At 43.9% G+C, this 17,260-nt stretch overlaps 1 protein-coding gene across 1 annotated transcript in view; it reads left to right on the top strand.

Annotated features, from left to right (window-relative positions):
- Positions 1–445: 445 nt before the first annotated feature.
- Positions 446–17,260, top strand: part of PLBD1 (phospholipase B domain containing 1) — a 67,697-nt gene continuing 50,882 nt past the window's right edge. Inside the window, exons 1-2 of the mRNA XM_045364784.3 lie at positions 446–722; positions 14,435–14,654. Coding sequence (XP_045220719.2) covers positions 608–722; positions 14,435–14,654 — 335 coding nt within the window. The 5' untranslated portion in view covers positions 446–607. The remainder of the gene's footprint in view (positions 723–14,434; positions 14,655–17,260) is intronic.

Genomic DNA, 17,260 nt, shown 5'->3' with positions numbered 1-17,260 from the left:
TCCAGCCAACGAAGAGGAAGCAAAAAGGATAAAAAATTTGAGCTACAGCACATGGATTTAGGTTAAACAGCCTGGGAAGGAGGGGCACGCTAATCGCTGAGGGAAATGGACCCGTGGAGGCCTCTCCAGAAACAGCAGAGGATCCGAGCTGCGTGTAGGCAGGGCACGCATGTCACCCGGGCCCCGGGCGCCTGGTCCGCTGCTGGAGATAAAAGGTCGGCCACAGAAGCAGAGGCCAGCAGTGCTGTTGACGTGAACTGATTCGCCCAAGCCTTGGGCCGCAAACTGCCAAGGAAAGCGGCAGGCAGCCTCTGCGTTTCCCATAAGCGCAGCTGGGGAACTTTCCCAGACCGGCCCACGGGTTGCTAGAGGGTCAGACCGAAAGGACCCGCCTTTCCCAGGCGGGGTGGGCCCCAGGCCACCACGTGAAGCGTCCTCGCCCCTCAGAGCCCGGAGCAGGCAGGCCTCATGAAACAGGAAAGTTGAGGACGCCCCACCTCGGAGAGGCGGCGCCCCCGGGTCGACCACGAGCCGCTCTCGCAACTTCTGCAACCGCGGGCCGCCGCGGCCGCCTGATCTCGCAGAGGAAGGTTGTGGCTGTGGAGCGATGACCCGCGGCGGTCCGGGCGGGTGCCCGGGGCTGCCACCGCCGCTGCCGCTTCTGCTGCGGCTGCTGCTGCCGCCGCTGTTGTTGGTCACCGCGGAGTCGCCGAACCCGGCAGGTGAGCAGAGTGCGCCCTGGGCGAGGGGAGCCCGGGAGGCTCCTCGGAATTTGTCCGCGCCAGTGCCCCGCGTCCGGCCGAGCTGACGTCCAGCGGGCGTCTGGTTCCTGGGTGGACGCCGAGAAACGCGCCTCTGACCGGCCGTCTCGCTCCAGCCCTGCGGCCGCGCAGCGAGGGCGCTTGAGAAGGGCTTGGAGAGTGCGTCTGCCAACTTTACAAGTTTTGGCCCGAATTCTCCGCCAACAAATTGGTTTGCTCCTGCGCCGATTCTTGGCCCACAGAGCCTGGGCTGGTCCTAAAAACTCCAGCCAATGGGCATCTAAATATATTTATCCAGACTGTAGGGAGATATGGTTCCGGCTTGCCATTTGTTTTGTGTTTTAAAAATTTACAGTGACTTTGGCTTAAACACACGATTGCACGATTGTCAGTTTGATATGTGCCAGGCAGTGGGCTTAAGGGCCTTCTGGATTTGTTGTTGTTGAGACGGAGTCGCGCTCTGTCCGCGAGGCTGCAGTGCAGTGGCTCACTGCAACCTCCGCCTGCCGGGTTCAAGAGATTCTCCTCCCTCAGCCTCCCGAGTAGCTGAGATTACAGGCGTCTGCCACCATGCCCAGCTAATTTGTGCATTATTAGTAAAGACGAAGTTTCACCATGTCACCATGTTGGACAGGCTGGTCTCGAACGCCTGATTCAGGCGATCCGCCTGCCTCAGTCTCCCAAAGTGCTGGGATTACAGGCATGAGCCACCGCGCCCGGCCGGGTTTTTTTTGTTTTGTTTTGTTTTTTAATATATGTCTCATCATAATCCTAAATAGGATTATATTCCCCATTTTGCAGATGAGAAAACTGAGATTGATCAGAAGTAATTTGCATAAAGATAACACAGCAAATAAGACAGAGCTAGGGGATGCCAGAGGGCTTTGCTTAACTACTTCCCTCTTGGAAAAACAGGTTTTATCTCTATAGGTATTCATGCAAATCTACATCCTTTGCAAAAATGAAATGAAATGAAATTAAAAAGCTTTGGATTTATGATTTCCATTTCTAAGGAAGTGAAGATTATGAACTATAACTAAGGGACTTGAAAGAATTCTAAAGTAATACTAAGAGAGAATTAATTTTGTTTTATTTCATAATCCCCTTTTCTGTGCTGACCTTGTACAAGAGTAGGGTGGGGCTTGGGGAGGATGCCCCTTTCTAAATATGTGTACTGATTCTTGTTACACCACCTTCCATCATCGAGTGCCTTCGTTTCCAAAACTTGTGCAGTTATCACTCTTCGATCTTAAATGTTTCCAGTCTGTGCCAGTCTGTGGGATCAGATGTACCCACAGGCTCCTGACTGGTGATTTTCTGTATTCTTTGCCTAAACTATGGCGGTGGCCTTGGTGCCTACTTCTAGTCTAGGGATACAGCTCATTCAGATGTACCTGGGGGTGGCTTTGGAGGGTCCCAAATATTCCTTTTCTGTTTGTTTTTTTTTTTGTTTTGTTTTGTTTTGTTTTTTGAGACGGAGTCTCGCTCTGTCGCCCAGGCTTGAGTGCAGTGGCGCGATCTCGGCTGGCTGCAAGCTGCGCCTCCTGGGTTCACACCATTCTCTTGCTTCAGCCTGCCAAATAGCTGGGACTACAAGCACCCACCACACACCCGGTAATTTTTTTTGTATTTTTAGTAGAGACGGGGTTTCACCATGTTAGCCAGGATGGTCTCGAGCTCCTGACCTCGTGATCCGCCCGTCTCGGCCTCCCGAAGTGCTGGGATTAGAGGCGTGATCCACCCCGCCCGGCCTTCATTTTCTGTTTTATTTTTGGACGATTGAGATTGTTTTTATAGGTGGAGGGGGCAGCCTGAGGAGTGAGATGGAGATGTTGGATTTCTGAAGATGGAGCACTGTTTATTCAAGAAGGTAACCACCTTGTAAGAAACTGCATCTGAAACAGTTCTTCCAACAGGAAGCTGACTCCATGCTTGGAGGTTCTGGAGCCAAGGCAGAAAGTAAGGACATTTCTGAGGTGAAGTGATCCTGATAGCACCATGCCCAGCAATCTGGAAGGGATTCTTACTTACATAGGTGTTAAGGATGTCTGGTGATGCCACACTATTTCAGCAGACGAGATCTGTTTCCTTTGTCCTACGCACATTAATCTATTTTCCCTTGAGGCTTTTTGGGTCTCTGCCTTCTACTAGCCTGCGAACAACCGAAGAGTAAAGAACTGGGGCTTGCTACCTCTCACTTGTCATGTGTTCTCTGAAGCACCCAGCTCAGTACCCTGAATTTAGTAGGAATTCAGTAAACACTAAAGGGACTGCATGTCCATCCCCTTGGAATGAATTTTATATCCACTAACATGCATCTATGTATCCAAAAACAACTTCTTCAATTTTTAATTTTACTTTTATTTTTATGTTTTTACTATTTTTAAAATTATTTTTATTTTCCCCCCAGGCTGGGTACAGTGGCATGATCTCGGCTCACTGCAACCTCTGCCTCTCTGGTTCAAGCAATTCTCCTGACTCAGCCTCCCAAGTAGCTGGGATTACAGGCACACACCACCATGCCCGGCTAATTTTTATATTTTTTGTAGAGACGGGATTTCAACAGATTGGCCAGACTAGTCTCGAACTCCTGGCCTCAAGTGATCTGCCCACCTCAGCTTCCCAAAGTGCTGGGATTACAGGTGTGAGCTACCATGCCCGGCCACTTTTAGTTAATTCTTGCATATTCTTCAATTTGTAAAGGTTACTTCATAGTTTTATTATTCCAGAAGTTGACAAATAATTGCACAGTCATTCTAGCCAAATCTTTCAAGCTATGATTTCAGACATACGGTGTTACCTTTATCTTTCCAGACCAAAAGCCCCATCATTGATTTTAGAAGGTCCTTATATAATTTTTTCTAAGTGGTATGTATGGAGAAGTCAGGTGGTCACTAGAGAAATAAGTGATACCTTTACCTGGTTCTGAAAAAGTTTAACATCTTGAAAGTCATTCAGTCTCCATAAAGTGATTTGGCAGACCTATGACTGGAGTCAGTTTCAGTTGATCCTTTAACTCTGCAGACATTCTTACTTAGGGTTGGCTGCTGAGAGACTCGGAAGATGATATGTATATTGGTAAAACTGGTTCACAATCTGGCCCTCAGTCTTGCAGGGCTAGACTCCAGAAATTCAGTCTTTCTAGTGCTCCATATCTGATCAGAAGTAAGGAAGCTGATTCATCCCAATACACACCCAAGTCTATTCATCAGACTTAGTGTTAATTTTTAGTTAGAAATATAACTGTCAGGCAGACTGGATATTTGTGAGGTCTACTCTAGGCACTTTCTCACTGTAATCAAACCACATGGGAGTAGATAACATGAGATTGTCAGGCTGGAGGCCTGATTTGTCTGTCTCCTGATAAGCATCATATACATCATATACTTGAGTCAGCCGAGAGAGTGCCCCTCCACTGCACAGTGCTTGCCTGGCATTGCTGGCCCCTGATGTTGGGACACTGCCTTTTCCACATTGCCATGGCTTACCAGTGTCCACTTGAGCATAACAGTTAATACCTTCATCTTGTTGTCAAAAAGTTTAACATCCTGAAACATTCAGTCTCCAAGGTGATTTGGCAGACCTATGATTGGGTTCAGTTTCAGTTGATCCTTTAACTCTGCAGACACTCTTATTTATTTATTCATTCATTTATTTGGAGATAGGGCCTTGCTCTGTCACCCAGGCTGGAGTGCAGTGGTACGATCATAGCTCGTTGCAGCCTCAGAGTAGATGGGACTACAGGTGCACACCACTACATTTGGCTAATTCAAAAAAAAAAAAATTATTTGTAGAGACAGAGTCTCACTATGTTACCCAGGCTGGCTTCAAACTCTTGCTCGCAAGTGATCCTCCCACAGGTTCATTTCCCAAAGCCCTGGGGTTCAGGCAACAGCCACTGTACCTGGTCTCTGAGGACATTCTTACTTCCCAATTCACTTGACATAAGGCCTCACAGTTGCTCAGTATATTCATTCTTCACACGGAAGCTTTTCATTCTTGGAAGTATAGTATTAGAGAGGTAACAGAATTCCGGAAAGAGGAAATCCTTTGGAACCCTAATGCCTGTGTTTGAATCCTGGCTCCAACACTTGCCATGTGACCTTTAGTCAGTTATTGTCTCTATATGTCCTTCGGTTTCCTCATCTGGAAGATGGGTATTGTAAGTGTCTGTCTCATGGGGTGGTTGTGAGAAACAGTGTGCCTGACATGCAGTAAGTGTTATATAATTGAGTGGCCACTGAAGTTGCTTTTCTCTAAAAAGTTATCATGTCTTGATAAGGCAGGCAAGATTGAAGATGATAATCTACGTGCTTTGAAGTAATTTTTTTTTTTTTTTGAGACAATGTCTTGCTCTGTCGCCTAGGCTAGAGTGCAAAGGCACCATCTTGGCTCACTGCAACCTCCATCTCCCAGGTTCAAGTGATTCTCGTGGCTCAACCTCCCGAGTAACTGGGATGCAGGCATGCACCACCATGCCTGGTTGATTTTTGTATTTTTTGTAGAGACGAGGTTTTACCATGTTGCCCAGGTTGGTCTTGAACTCCGGGCCTCAAGTGATTCGCCTGCCTTGGTCTCCCGAAGTGCTGGGATTACAGATGTGAGTCATCGTGCCCAGTGCCAACTTGAACATTTTCTCGTGCTCTCCCTTTATCAACTTGTTTGCATAATGTACACAAGATAAGTTCCAGAACAAAGTCTGAGGCAACTGCCCAGTTGTCTTTATTATTAAACTTTGTTTCCTCGTCCTTCTGAAAACATAAATTTGGAAGCAAAGCTAAAAATCTTTCTTTTGAGGAAAATTTAAAAGGATCTTCCTTCAGTGTTTCATTGAAGTAAAACAATTTTTAAAAAAAAATTTTCGGGCCGGGCACGGTGGCTCACGCTTGTAATCCCAGCACTTTGGGAGACCGAGGCAGGCAGATCACGAGGTCAGGAGATCGAGACCATCCCGGCTAACACGGTGAAAGCCCGTCTCTACTAAAAATGCAAAAAATTAGCCGGGCGTGGTGGCGGGCCCCTGTAGTCCCAGCTACTCGGGAGGCTGAGGCAGAAGAATGGCGTAAACCCGGGAGGCGGAGCTTGCAGTGAGCCGAGATCGCGCCACTGCATTCCTGCTTAGGCAACAGCAAGACTCTGTGTCAAAAAAAAAAAAAAAAAATTCTGGTGGTTTCTTTTTATAATATACATATATATACTATGAAACATATGAACTTTTTCTTGAGTGTTCTGACATGCAGAAAATAAATTTTTGCTTTCATACTTCCTTAGACATGAATTTTACATTGTCACTTGTTATCTTTTGCTTTTGTTAGATTTCAAATTATAAGACATTAACTATGGAGATAGCAAAACAAAAGAGGTGGTGATACCCTTCATGGAATGAAACCCAAGGGATTTATTTTCTTCAGCATTTTAAATAATTTTTATGCATTTAGGTTTTGCCTTTTTAAAAACTGGAGTAGGTTCTAGTTTATACAACTTCCATGTTACAATCTTTTGAACATCCAGCTTGAAAATGTGACTAGAAAATGTATTAATAATGTTATTATGTAGCTTCTTTGCACTACTGCAAAACAAAACAGGAATTTACTTAATATGGTAAAAAATGAAATAGAGGTAGTGAATTTATGGGGAAATTTTAGCTTAAAACTTGAAACACTGTCTACACAGATAACATATGTTACAGGTTTTTTTTTTTTTTTTTTTTTTTTTGAGAGGGAGTCTCACTCTGTTACCCAGGCTGGAGTGCAATGGTGTGATCTCAACTCACTGTGAACTCCGTCTCCTGGGTTCAAGCGATCCTCCTACCTCAGCCTCCCAGGTAGCTGGGATTACAAGCGTGTGCCACCGCACCCAGCTAATTTTTGTATTTTTAAGTAGAGATGGGGTTTCACCATGTTAAGCAGGTTGGTCTCAAACTCCTGACCTCAGGTGATCAGCCTGCCTTGGCCTCCAAAGTGCTGGGATTACAGGCATGAGCAACCACACCTGGCCACGTTACAGTCTTCCTAGAGAAAATTGTGTAAGTCTCTTGATTGAGAGAGTTGAAAACAGGATGAGCACTTCACTGAAAGAGATGGGCTGGTTCTGAAATTTGTCCATCTGCCTTGCATAGGCAGTAATAATTTCAGCATAAGGGAGTGTCAAGTTATTCACACCGGTGTTATTCTCTTTGAGGTCATTTTCAGACCTAAGACACCAAAGTTCTAATTCATAATTAGAAATCAAGAATGACTATACTATCAAGTTTATATAACTTGATAAAATCTGTCACCAGGTGTGACCTTCCCAGACAGTGTGAAAGTTTGGGATCCAGGCCGGGCATGGTGGCTCACACCTGTAATCCCAGCACTTTGGGAGGTCAAGGCAGGCAGATCACCTTAGGTCGGGAGTTCGAGACCAGCCTGACCAACGTGGAGAAGCCCCATCTGTACTAAAAATACAAAATTACCCGGGCATGGTGGCGCATGCCTGTAATCCCAGCTACTCGGGAGGCTGAGGCAGGAGAATCGCTTGAACCTGGGATGCGGAGGTCGCGTCAGCCGAGACCGTGCCATTGCACTCCAGCCTGGGCAACGAGAGCAAAACTGTCTCAAAAACAGGAAAGTTTGGGATCCAGGTGGCCACGTAATCCATAGAGCATTGTGCTAGGCCTAAGGGAGTGGATGCAATGAAATGTGAGACTGCACCTCTCATTCGCAAGGAGCTTGTAATCAAATTTTTGGGACCAAGCAGACACAAATACATAACTAATAAGTAATATAGATGAGGACTGAGCTAAGAGTAGAGAACCAGAATGAGGCAAAGTTGACTTTCTGCTGACAGGGCTTTTGGCAAGAACTCTGATTTCAGCTGCCAGTGACGAACGGGTATGTTTCAACAGGATGAAGGAAAGGGATCATTCCAGATCTAAGCAAATCTCCAGCATTTTTCCTCATTCGTGGATTGTTGTTTTGAAGCTAGTTTTTAAAGCTGTGTCCCTTTCTACTTATCTAGTGTGTCTCACACTTCCTGATCCTGTGGCCCACCTCACGTCCTCTCACTTGCCTTTTATTTCCACTTCATGCAGATGACCTGAGGGGCCTCATCTCTGCCTCACTGTAGAAATCTCTTACTTTCCACCTCAGGGCGTCTCTGAAATGGAGTGAGGGAGTTAACACTTCCTAGGGCAACGTTTAACCTTAATCAGATGGGAGCAGGTAGCTGGGTCTTCCGTGCCTGGGATGAAGATTTCCGAGGCTAGTCCCAGTGGGATCGCCCCTGTGTCCACAGTGGAAAGCAGCTCAGAATGCACCCTCGAATCAGTGTTCCTCTCTTTCACTCTCCCAGCCCCTCGCTCCTGTTCTCTGGGAGTACTTGCCAAAGTAATCCTCCTTCCAGCAGGCATCTTAGCCTCTGATCTCTGGAGAGAGCCAAGGCTTAAACACCTACTTACAATTTTGTTTACTGGAGATTGTTTAATTTACAAATCAGTTATTTCCTTAGTGACGCCGACGAAGAGTCAAAACAAATCCAAAAACCAGGCATCAATTTACTGGGAGACCTTTCAAAGAAGGCAAGTGCCATGCCAAGGCACACAGAGGTATACTGAGAGACCAGCTGAGCAGACATCAAAGAGAAAGCAGTTCAAGGACCAAAACCAGTGAATTTTTAGCTAAACCCAATATGAACAGATTATTTTCATTATAATTTTTTTCTATTTTCTCTGACATCTTTTGCTTGTTCTATTTCTCATTTCTTTCTCTTTTTTTCCCCTCTGACTTCTGAATATATTAAATAAACATTGCATTGCTTGGGGTTGAAAACTACCTGCTTTTTCATAAATGAGGTGCTAGAAAAATTATTATAGAATCCAAATATGGGAGAGAATAGTTTAAGCTACTTATAAGTATTTTATACATTTTTTTCTTTCTAAGACAGGGTAGGAATTTTTTTCAACTGAAAACAACGAACTCATAGAAAATATTGCCACTTGCAGTGGATCATGCCTGTAATCCCAGCACTTTGGGAGGCCAAGGCAGGCAGATCACCTGAGGTCCAGAGTTCGAGACCAGCCTGACCAACATGGAGAAACCCTGTCTATACTAAAAATACAAAATTAGCCAGGCGTGGCAGCACGTGCCTGTAATCCCAGCAACTTGGGAGGCTGAGGCAGGAGAATCGCTTGAACCTGGGAGGCGCAGGTTGCAGTGAGCCGAGATCACACCATTGCACTCCGTCCTGGGCAACAAGAGCGAAAACTCTGTCTCAAAAAAAAAAAAAAATAAAATAAATAAATAAATAAATAAAATATTAATCGGAGTATACAAGTAAATATTAATACAAAAAAATTTAACTTTGGCGTTTGGGCTTTTACATAGAAATATAAAAATGATGGCATATTTTCCATCTTTATTTATAGAAGAAAAATACTTTTTATAAATAACATTCCCATTCATTCAACAGATATTTAATCAAGTGCATTGATTTTGAGGATATTGCTGTTAAAATGTTTGAATTCTGACTTTTCATTTTCATAACTCTAAAGAAAATATCAACAAATAGCTCCTGCTCTTGGGGCTGGATAGACTTAATCCAAGATTCTGAGCCATTTAGGAAGTCTCTCACCCAGGCTTGAAAACATAATTACTTGAGCTATTTCATACTAACTTCTGTGAATGAGTGCTCTGATGAGCTTCGTTTTCTGGGAGGCTCAGGTAGGAGGATTGCTTGAACCCAGGAATTCCAGGCTGTACTGAGCTGTGATTGTGCCACTGCACTCCAGCCTGGGCAACAGAGCGAGACCCCAGCTCGAAAATAAATAATAAATAAATAAGTAAATAAATGGCTTTCTTTTCATTTAAAGAACACACACAAACTAGATTCGTCAAAGAAACATTATTTTGTCAGGTTTATAGAGTGTTAAGCAGAAATAGTCCCCACTTTCACAGAGCTTGTATAAAACTAGGTTTGCATTAGAATTATGTACTATTTTTCTACTTTTTTCACTATTACTTTGTTCAGACCATTCACCTCTCATCGTGAAGATGTCTTTTAAAAATGGAAAAGTACAATGGCTTAAACTGTTACAGGTTTTAAGAAAATCAGAAAATGGCATGAATAGTGGGAGAACCAGAAAGAGTTGAAACTTAGAGAAAACATTGAGGAGTGGAGGACCTCGGCTGGAGTGGAGGGAAGACTCTGATTTTGGGCTTTATTCTCAAAGCACATGCTAAGCTATTGGCAGGACACTTTTCTCACCAAAATCTCTTGGGGATTGAGTAAAAGTTTTTTCATGCATGGAGGTACACGAGTGTCAAAAAAGCACATATTTGCAGAAGTTTCTTTTTGTGGTCGGGAAATTAGGTAGGACCAGCAACAGTGAAAACATAGCTCTTGGTTTAGTACTCAGGTTGTCTTGGGCAAGCCCCAAATTACATCAAAAAGGAGTTGATTGATTGGAAGGTGAAGGCAGGCCTGGGTTGCCTAACGATGAGAAATGCCAAGGTTTTGGAGAAGAAGAAAAAGCTAAAATCATGCTTTGCGGGTAGAAAGAAAAGAGACACACCTTCCTTTTTTGTTTTATGGTTCCTGTTTATGACTCTGCTTTTTATGCAAGCAACCACACTTCCTCATTTCCCTACAAGGCTCCCTGGAGGTGAGGGTGGAAGGGAATGTGTGAGAAAAGCTGGGGATATGTGGTCAAAAATAAATTTGGAAAATTTATTGCCTTTGGGTGGAGAAGGGAAGTTTCCGTGGGTGCTGCCTACAATTGTCAAATTGTGGCCGAATGGCTCCATTAACAATCAGACAATTATTTGTCAACCACAGTTTATTGGCAAATTATTTGACCCTCCCTATTTCTTAATGCCATTACTTCCATTTAGCGATTGTGAAGGCCTGCCATGGTAGTCATTGTACTCAGAAGTAAATTGACTCAGGCCTACTCAGATCATTCCTTAAGAGTTTAATCAGGATTAGTTTCTAAGCCTGACTAAGCCCCAGCCTATCACCGAGCCCCTGGACCATGGTGCCATGATGCTGTAGTGTTAAGACTCTACTTTTAGTGCATGTTTGATAGACGGTCTTTTTTTTTTTTTTTTTTTGGCTGCATAGTGTTCCATGGTGCATACGTACCACAATTTCTTTATCCAGTCTACCACTGATGGGCATTTAGATTGAGTCCGTGTCTTTGCTATTGTGAATAATGCTACAATGAACACATGTGTGCAAGTGTCTTTATGACAGAACAATTTATATTCCTTTGGGTATATGCCCAGTAATGGGATTACTGGGTTGAATGGTATTTCTGTTTTTAACTTTTATTTTAAGTTCAGGGATACATATGCGGGTGTATTATATAGGTAAATGTGTGTCATGGGAGTTGTATGCATTATTTCATCACCCAGGTATTAAGCTTAGTACCCATTCGTTATTTTTCCTGATCCTCTCCTTCTTCCCTCCACCCTGAAGCAGGCCCCAGTGTCTGTTGTTCTCTTCTATGTTTCCATTAGAAACATAATGAACTAAATGATGTGTCCCTTTGTTTAGCTCCTACTTATAAGTGACAGCATGCAGTATTTGGGTTTCTGTTCCTACGTTAGTTTGCTAGGATAATGGTCTCCAGCTCCATCCATGTTCCTGCAAACACATGATTTGTCCTTTTTTATGGCTGCATAGTATTTCATGCTGTATATGTACCACAATTTCTTTATCCAGTCTACCACTGATGGGCATTTAGGTTGACTCCATGTCTTTGCTATTGTGAGTAGTGCTGCAGTGAACATATATGTGCATGTGTCTTTATGATGGAACAATTGATATTCATTTGGGTATATGCCCAGTAATGGGATTACTGGGTTGAATGGTATTTCTGTTTTTAGGTTTTTGAGGAATCATCACAATGGTTGAACTAATTTGCACTCTTACCAACAGTGTATAAGCATTCCTTTTTCTCTGAAACCTTACCACCACCTGTTATTTTTTGACATTTTAAATAATAGCCATTCTGACTCGTGTGGGATGATATCTCATTGTGGTTTTGATTCGCATTTTGCTAGTTATCAGTGATGTTGAGCTTTTTTTCATATGCTTCTTGGCCACATGTATGTCTTATTTTGAAAAGTGTGATAGACAGTCTTTTTGTTTGTTTGTTTTTTTGAGAGGGAATTTCACTCTTGTTACCCAGGGTGAAGCACAACAGCACAATCTCAGCTCTCTGCAGCCTCTGCCTCCCAGGTTTACGCGATTCTCCTGCCTCAGCCTCCCAAGTAGCTGGAATTACAGGCATGCGTCATCACACCCAGCTACTTTTGTATTTTTAGTAGAGATGGAATTTCTCCATGTTGGTCAGCCTGGTATCGAACTCCTGACCTCAGGTGATCCGCCTGCCTCGGCCTCCCAAACTGCTGGGATTACAGTGGTGAGCCACTGCACCCGGCTGATAGGCAATCTTAACATCAAAAAGTAAAATGTTGGCCAGGCGCAGTGGCTCATGCCTGTGAGCAGAACTTTTTGTTTTGTTTTGCTTTTTTTGTTTTTGATACAGAGTTTTGCACTTTTTTGCCCAGGCTGGATTGCAATGGCACAATCTAGGTCCACAGCAACCTCTGCCTTCCGGTTTCAAGCAATTCTCCTGCCTCAGCCTCACGAGTAGCTGGAATTACAGGCGCACACCACCACGCATGGCTCATTTTGTATTTTTAGTAGAGACAGGGTTTCTCCATGTTGGCCAGGCTGGTCGCAATCTCCTGACCTCAGGTGATCCATCCTCCTTGGCCTCCCAAAGTGCTGGGATTACAGGTGTGAGCTACCGCACCCGGCAGCAGAACTTTTAAGAGATAGAAACTATTGAACATTTTTAGCAGGCAAGCTAACAAAATCAGTTCGCATTTTAGAAATGCTACTCTGGTAGAGAATGAAGAATGGATTAAAGGTCAGAGAAACCTTGAAAAAGTCCTCTTCTATACTTAAACGGCCAGTTGTGTTACCTAAAGTAACATAGAAATGTAGGCATAAAGAGGTGGAGACTGGTGGGAGAGATATTTAGGAGGCTTTTTGATTAAACCTAAGATATCAGAGAGAGAAAGGAAGCCAGGATGGATTCAAATTTCAGGCTGGGAGATCACTGAGAGAGAAGCATCACGATGGAGGATATTTCGAATCTCTAGTGCGATGGAGTCATCCGGATTGTGTTATCAAGTGTGCTGTGGGGTTTACAAGATAAAGAGGAACCTATGGGGAGAATGAGGAAAAAGGCAGGCACAGGAGAAGGAGACTGGGGAGGGTGTAGTGTCCCAAAGGCCGTAGGAGGAAAGAGTTTTAAGAATAAGTGGTCACGAATCCAATGCTTTCAGAAGTTCATATGACATTAGGACTCCAGGATTTTGTGAGTGAGCCAGGCAGAAGCCGCGTTGGTATCCTGGAGGTGGAGAGCAGACTGCAGCCGGCTGGAGCAAGGGACAAGAGGAGGAAGTGCAGGGCGTGAGTGCATTCCTCTTTCCAAAAGGCGAGGCCTGGAACTGTGCCAGTCATGTTCACAGCTCTGTCACCAGCACTCAAAACAGTCCCTGATACAGTGTGGACACATTAAACTTTGTAATGATTTCGTGAAGGGAGTGAGAGATTCCGGCAATAGCTCCATTGGGTCACAGGATCCAGATGGCTTCTGTAGTTGGTTTATTTTTAGCTATGAGACAATGGAGCATGTTAAGTATGCCAAAGGGGGGAGAAGCTACTGCCGAGAGAAGGAGCTTTAGGGCACAGGAGCAAGAGGATATAGGATAGAACAAAGTTCCTAAAGAAGGTGGGAGGGTGAGATCCAGAGCATGGGTCGAAGGATGGAGGTGAACCAGAAGCTCTGGAGAGATGGGCGTGATGAGTTCAGGGATTGTGTAGGGATGGACCCACAAAATTATCAACACCTGACGGAGTCACAGGTGGTAGCTTCTACTTGCTTCTACTTTTTCCTGCAAAGAATCTAATGTCATATGACATTAGAAGAATTAAGCAGGAGACATAGGATAAGGAGCCTGAGAATGGTGATGTTTTGTTCCACCTGTTAAGGGGAATGGAAGAAGTTGCTGACTAGGGATAAGAGCCCTATTCTTGTCTGAATTAAGAAGTGGGCGTTGGATGTGAGGGCGATCTGGCTGCGACATCTGTCACCCCATTGACCGCCAGGTTGATTTGGCTGATCTGGCTGGCTGGGCGGCTGTCCCGTTCCTCCCTCACTCCTCCATGTGCGTCCCTCCTGAAGCTGCGTGCTCAGTCAAAGAGGACGAGCATCCCTGATAGAGGAGGACCGGTCTTCGGTCAAGGGTATACAACTAGCTCAGCTATCCTGCTGGAACCTCCAAACAAGCTCTCAAGAAGTTGGCTTAAGGTCCAGCTCCAGCCCTGCCCAGATTCCCACCCTCTAAGGATGAAGCACTCAGGCTCACCTCTATGATGCTGTAACTACACCCCTACCTTTGACCTTGTTCTTTGTGTTTTGAGCTTATTCCCCCTTGATCAAGGTTCCAGTTTTTCCTCACTTGGAATAAGGGCAAACAATAACGGCAGATTTCCCAATTCTAATAGAATGGAAATCTTTAAAAGCAAATGTCTTGAAATTGTTGGATACATAGGAAAAAAAAAAGCATCACAGCTCATTTGAACGGCATTTTTATCATTATTCCCTTTTCTTCTAGGAGTCTACTATGCAACTGCATACTGGATGCCTGCTGAAATGACAGTAGAAGTCAAAAATATAATGGACAAGAATGGGGACGCCTATGGCTTTTACAATAACTCTGTGGAAACCACAGGCTGGGGCATCCTGGAGATCAGAGCTGGCTATGGCTCTCAAGCCTTGAGCAATGAGATCATCATGTTTGTGGCTGGCTTTTTGGAGGGTTACCTCACTGCCCCGTAAGTATCCCAGTCATGGTGGGGCCACTGCCAGGCAACCCCTGTCCTTCCCATGTTCCACAGTGACTCTCATCTTCCTGGCGTTGCACATTAGAACTGAAGAGTAGCTGGAGTTCTTCACGCGTGTGATAGAGACATTATTACCATTGCATTTTTGCGGCGGCGGGGCATGGGACAGGTTCTCGCTTTGTTGCGAGGCTGGAGTGCGGTGGCGATCATAGCTCACTGCACCCTTGATCTCCTGGGCTCAAGCAATCCTTCCACCTCTGCCTCCTGAGTAGCTGGGACCACAAGCATGGGCCCAGAATTGCATTTTTTCCTATAATCAGTACCTGCCGAAAAAGAACAAAACCCCCAAGTGTGGCACTCTTTAATTCTCATGGCACTTTTTAAAAATCTTCCTATCCCATGAAACTATTTTATTTTATATATTTTTGCAAAGACAGGGTCTCCTCATGTTGCCCAGGCTGGTCCTAAACTGCTGACCTCAAGCCATCCTCCCATCTTGGCCTCCCATAGTGTTGGAATTACAGGTGTGAGCCACCATACCCAGAAATGAAATGATTTTAAAGGACAGCAAAGTCCTTTCAGCCTACTAGTCACTTGTTGTCTGGTAGAAAGCAAATGAGAGGTGGGGTCGCTCCTTGAGAACAACGGAGCAGGGAAGATTAATTAAAAATAAACGGTTGGTGCATTTATTTCCAGCCATCTTGAAACAATACCTCCATGTGGGCAGAGATTTTTAAATTGACATTATAATGAGTCTAAAATAAATGTTTCTTCTAGTTCTACTGTTACTTGATTCTAGTGTCCTTGCCTTGCCTTATAAAAGTAACATGGATGTAATTAATAATAATGCAATCAGGCTACATGCCTTTTAGAGAAGAGGACTTTAAGGAAAATAAAGTTGCAATTTATCTAATCAACTCTCATCCCTCCTTTGATATAAAAAGTGTCTTGATGACTTTGCTTGACTCTTTTATTCTCTGTGACCTAGATTGTTGAGTGCAATTTCACCAAACATTATTTAGGCTGTTACTGCCTTAGTCATAGTAAGTGAAATGTCAATCTTAATTTACTTTGAGTGCTGGAGATTGTATCAGATGTCGAATGACTAGTTGTTGGGCTCTGGTTGCTCTTTTTTAATTCAGACTACAAATTTTTGTTTTTATTTTTATACCCAATTTTTTTACTCTTCCATACAAATCTCCTTAACAGCATACTATTCAATCAATGTATAAAACTTCGTAAACGGAATCAGATTTTTTTAACATGTTTAAAATCATTTTATACAGGTAAAAATCTGAACTTCTCCACATCTTTATCCACTTCTGTTTCCACTGAATTCTGATTGTGTTATTTGAGTCGTGAGTTGGAAGAAACAATTTGAACCACAGTTGTGTGAATATAAATAGGTTAGATTAACTCATGAGTGACATATACAATGGGTTATTAATGGAAACTATGTGATCTGCAGAAAGCAGCTCTAATCTCTGAGAATGTTCTGAGAGTGCACATGTTTCCCTTGGATATTTCTGTTGGTGTTACTCTTAGAGCTCACAGAGATTCACAGGGCTTTGACAAAGGTGGCACCTCTCATATTCTTATGTCTCAGAAAAACATAAGCTTTAACATCTCATAGCAGCTACTTTTGAAGGTGGCTTTATCATTTCACCTTTACTTTTTATATAAAGCATTGAGCTATTCTTACGAGTAACTTTATCCACTAACCAAAAAAGTCTATAGAAAAAGAAGCATTCTAATAATAACTTTTAAAAAACACTTCTGTGTTAGAGTAAAAATTGTTTGTTTGTTTGTTTGTTTGTTTGTTTGTTTGTTTTGAGTTAGAGTCTCTCTGTGTCGCCCAGGCTGGAGTGCAGTGGTGTAATCTCGGCTCACTGCAACCTCTGCCTCTCGGATTCAAGCAATTCTCGAGCTTCAGCCTCCCTAGTAGCTGGGACTACAGGTGCATGCCACCACAACCAGCTGATTTTTACATTTCCTTGTAGAGATGAGGTTTCACCACATTGGCCAGGCTGGTCTCAAACTCCTGACCTCATGATCCTCCCCCCTTGGCCTCCCAAAGTGCTGGGATTACAAGCATGAACCACCGCGCCAGGCCTGTATTAAAGTACAAATTTTATTTATTTATTTATTTATTTATTTATTTATTTATTTATTTTAAGACAGGGTCTTGCTCTGTTACCAGGCTGGAGTGCAGTGGCGCAATCACGGCTCACTGTAGCCTTGACCTCCTGAGCTCAAGAGATCTTCCTACCTCAGCCTCCACAGTAGTTGAGCCTACAGATGGGAGCCACCACATTCAAATAATTTTGTTTTGGTTTTTTTTTTTTGAGATGGAGTTTCACTCTTGTTGCCCAGGCTGGAGTGCAATGGCACGATCTCGGTTCACTGCAACCTCCACCTCCCAGGTTCAAGTGATTCTTCTGCCTCAGCCTCCCGAGTAGCTGGGATTACAGGCATGAGCCACCATGCCCGGCTAATTTTGTATTTTTAGTAGAGATGGGGTTTCTCCGTGTTGGTCAGGCTGGTCTCAAACTCCCGACCTCAGATGATCCACCTGCCTTGGCCTCCCAAAGTGCTGG

The sequence above is a fragment of the Macaca fascicularis genome, chromosome 11 (genome assembly GCF_037993035.2).
Source record: "Macaca fascicularis isolate 582-1 chromosome 11, T2T-MFA8v1.1".
Lineage (NCBI taxonomy): Eukaryota > Metazoa > Chordata > Mammalia > Primates > Cercopithecidae > Macaca > Macaca fascicularis.
Note: the sequence above shows the minus strand (reverse complement) of the source record. Positions and strands in the feature narration are given on the sequence as shown.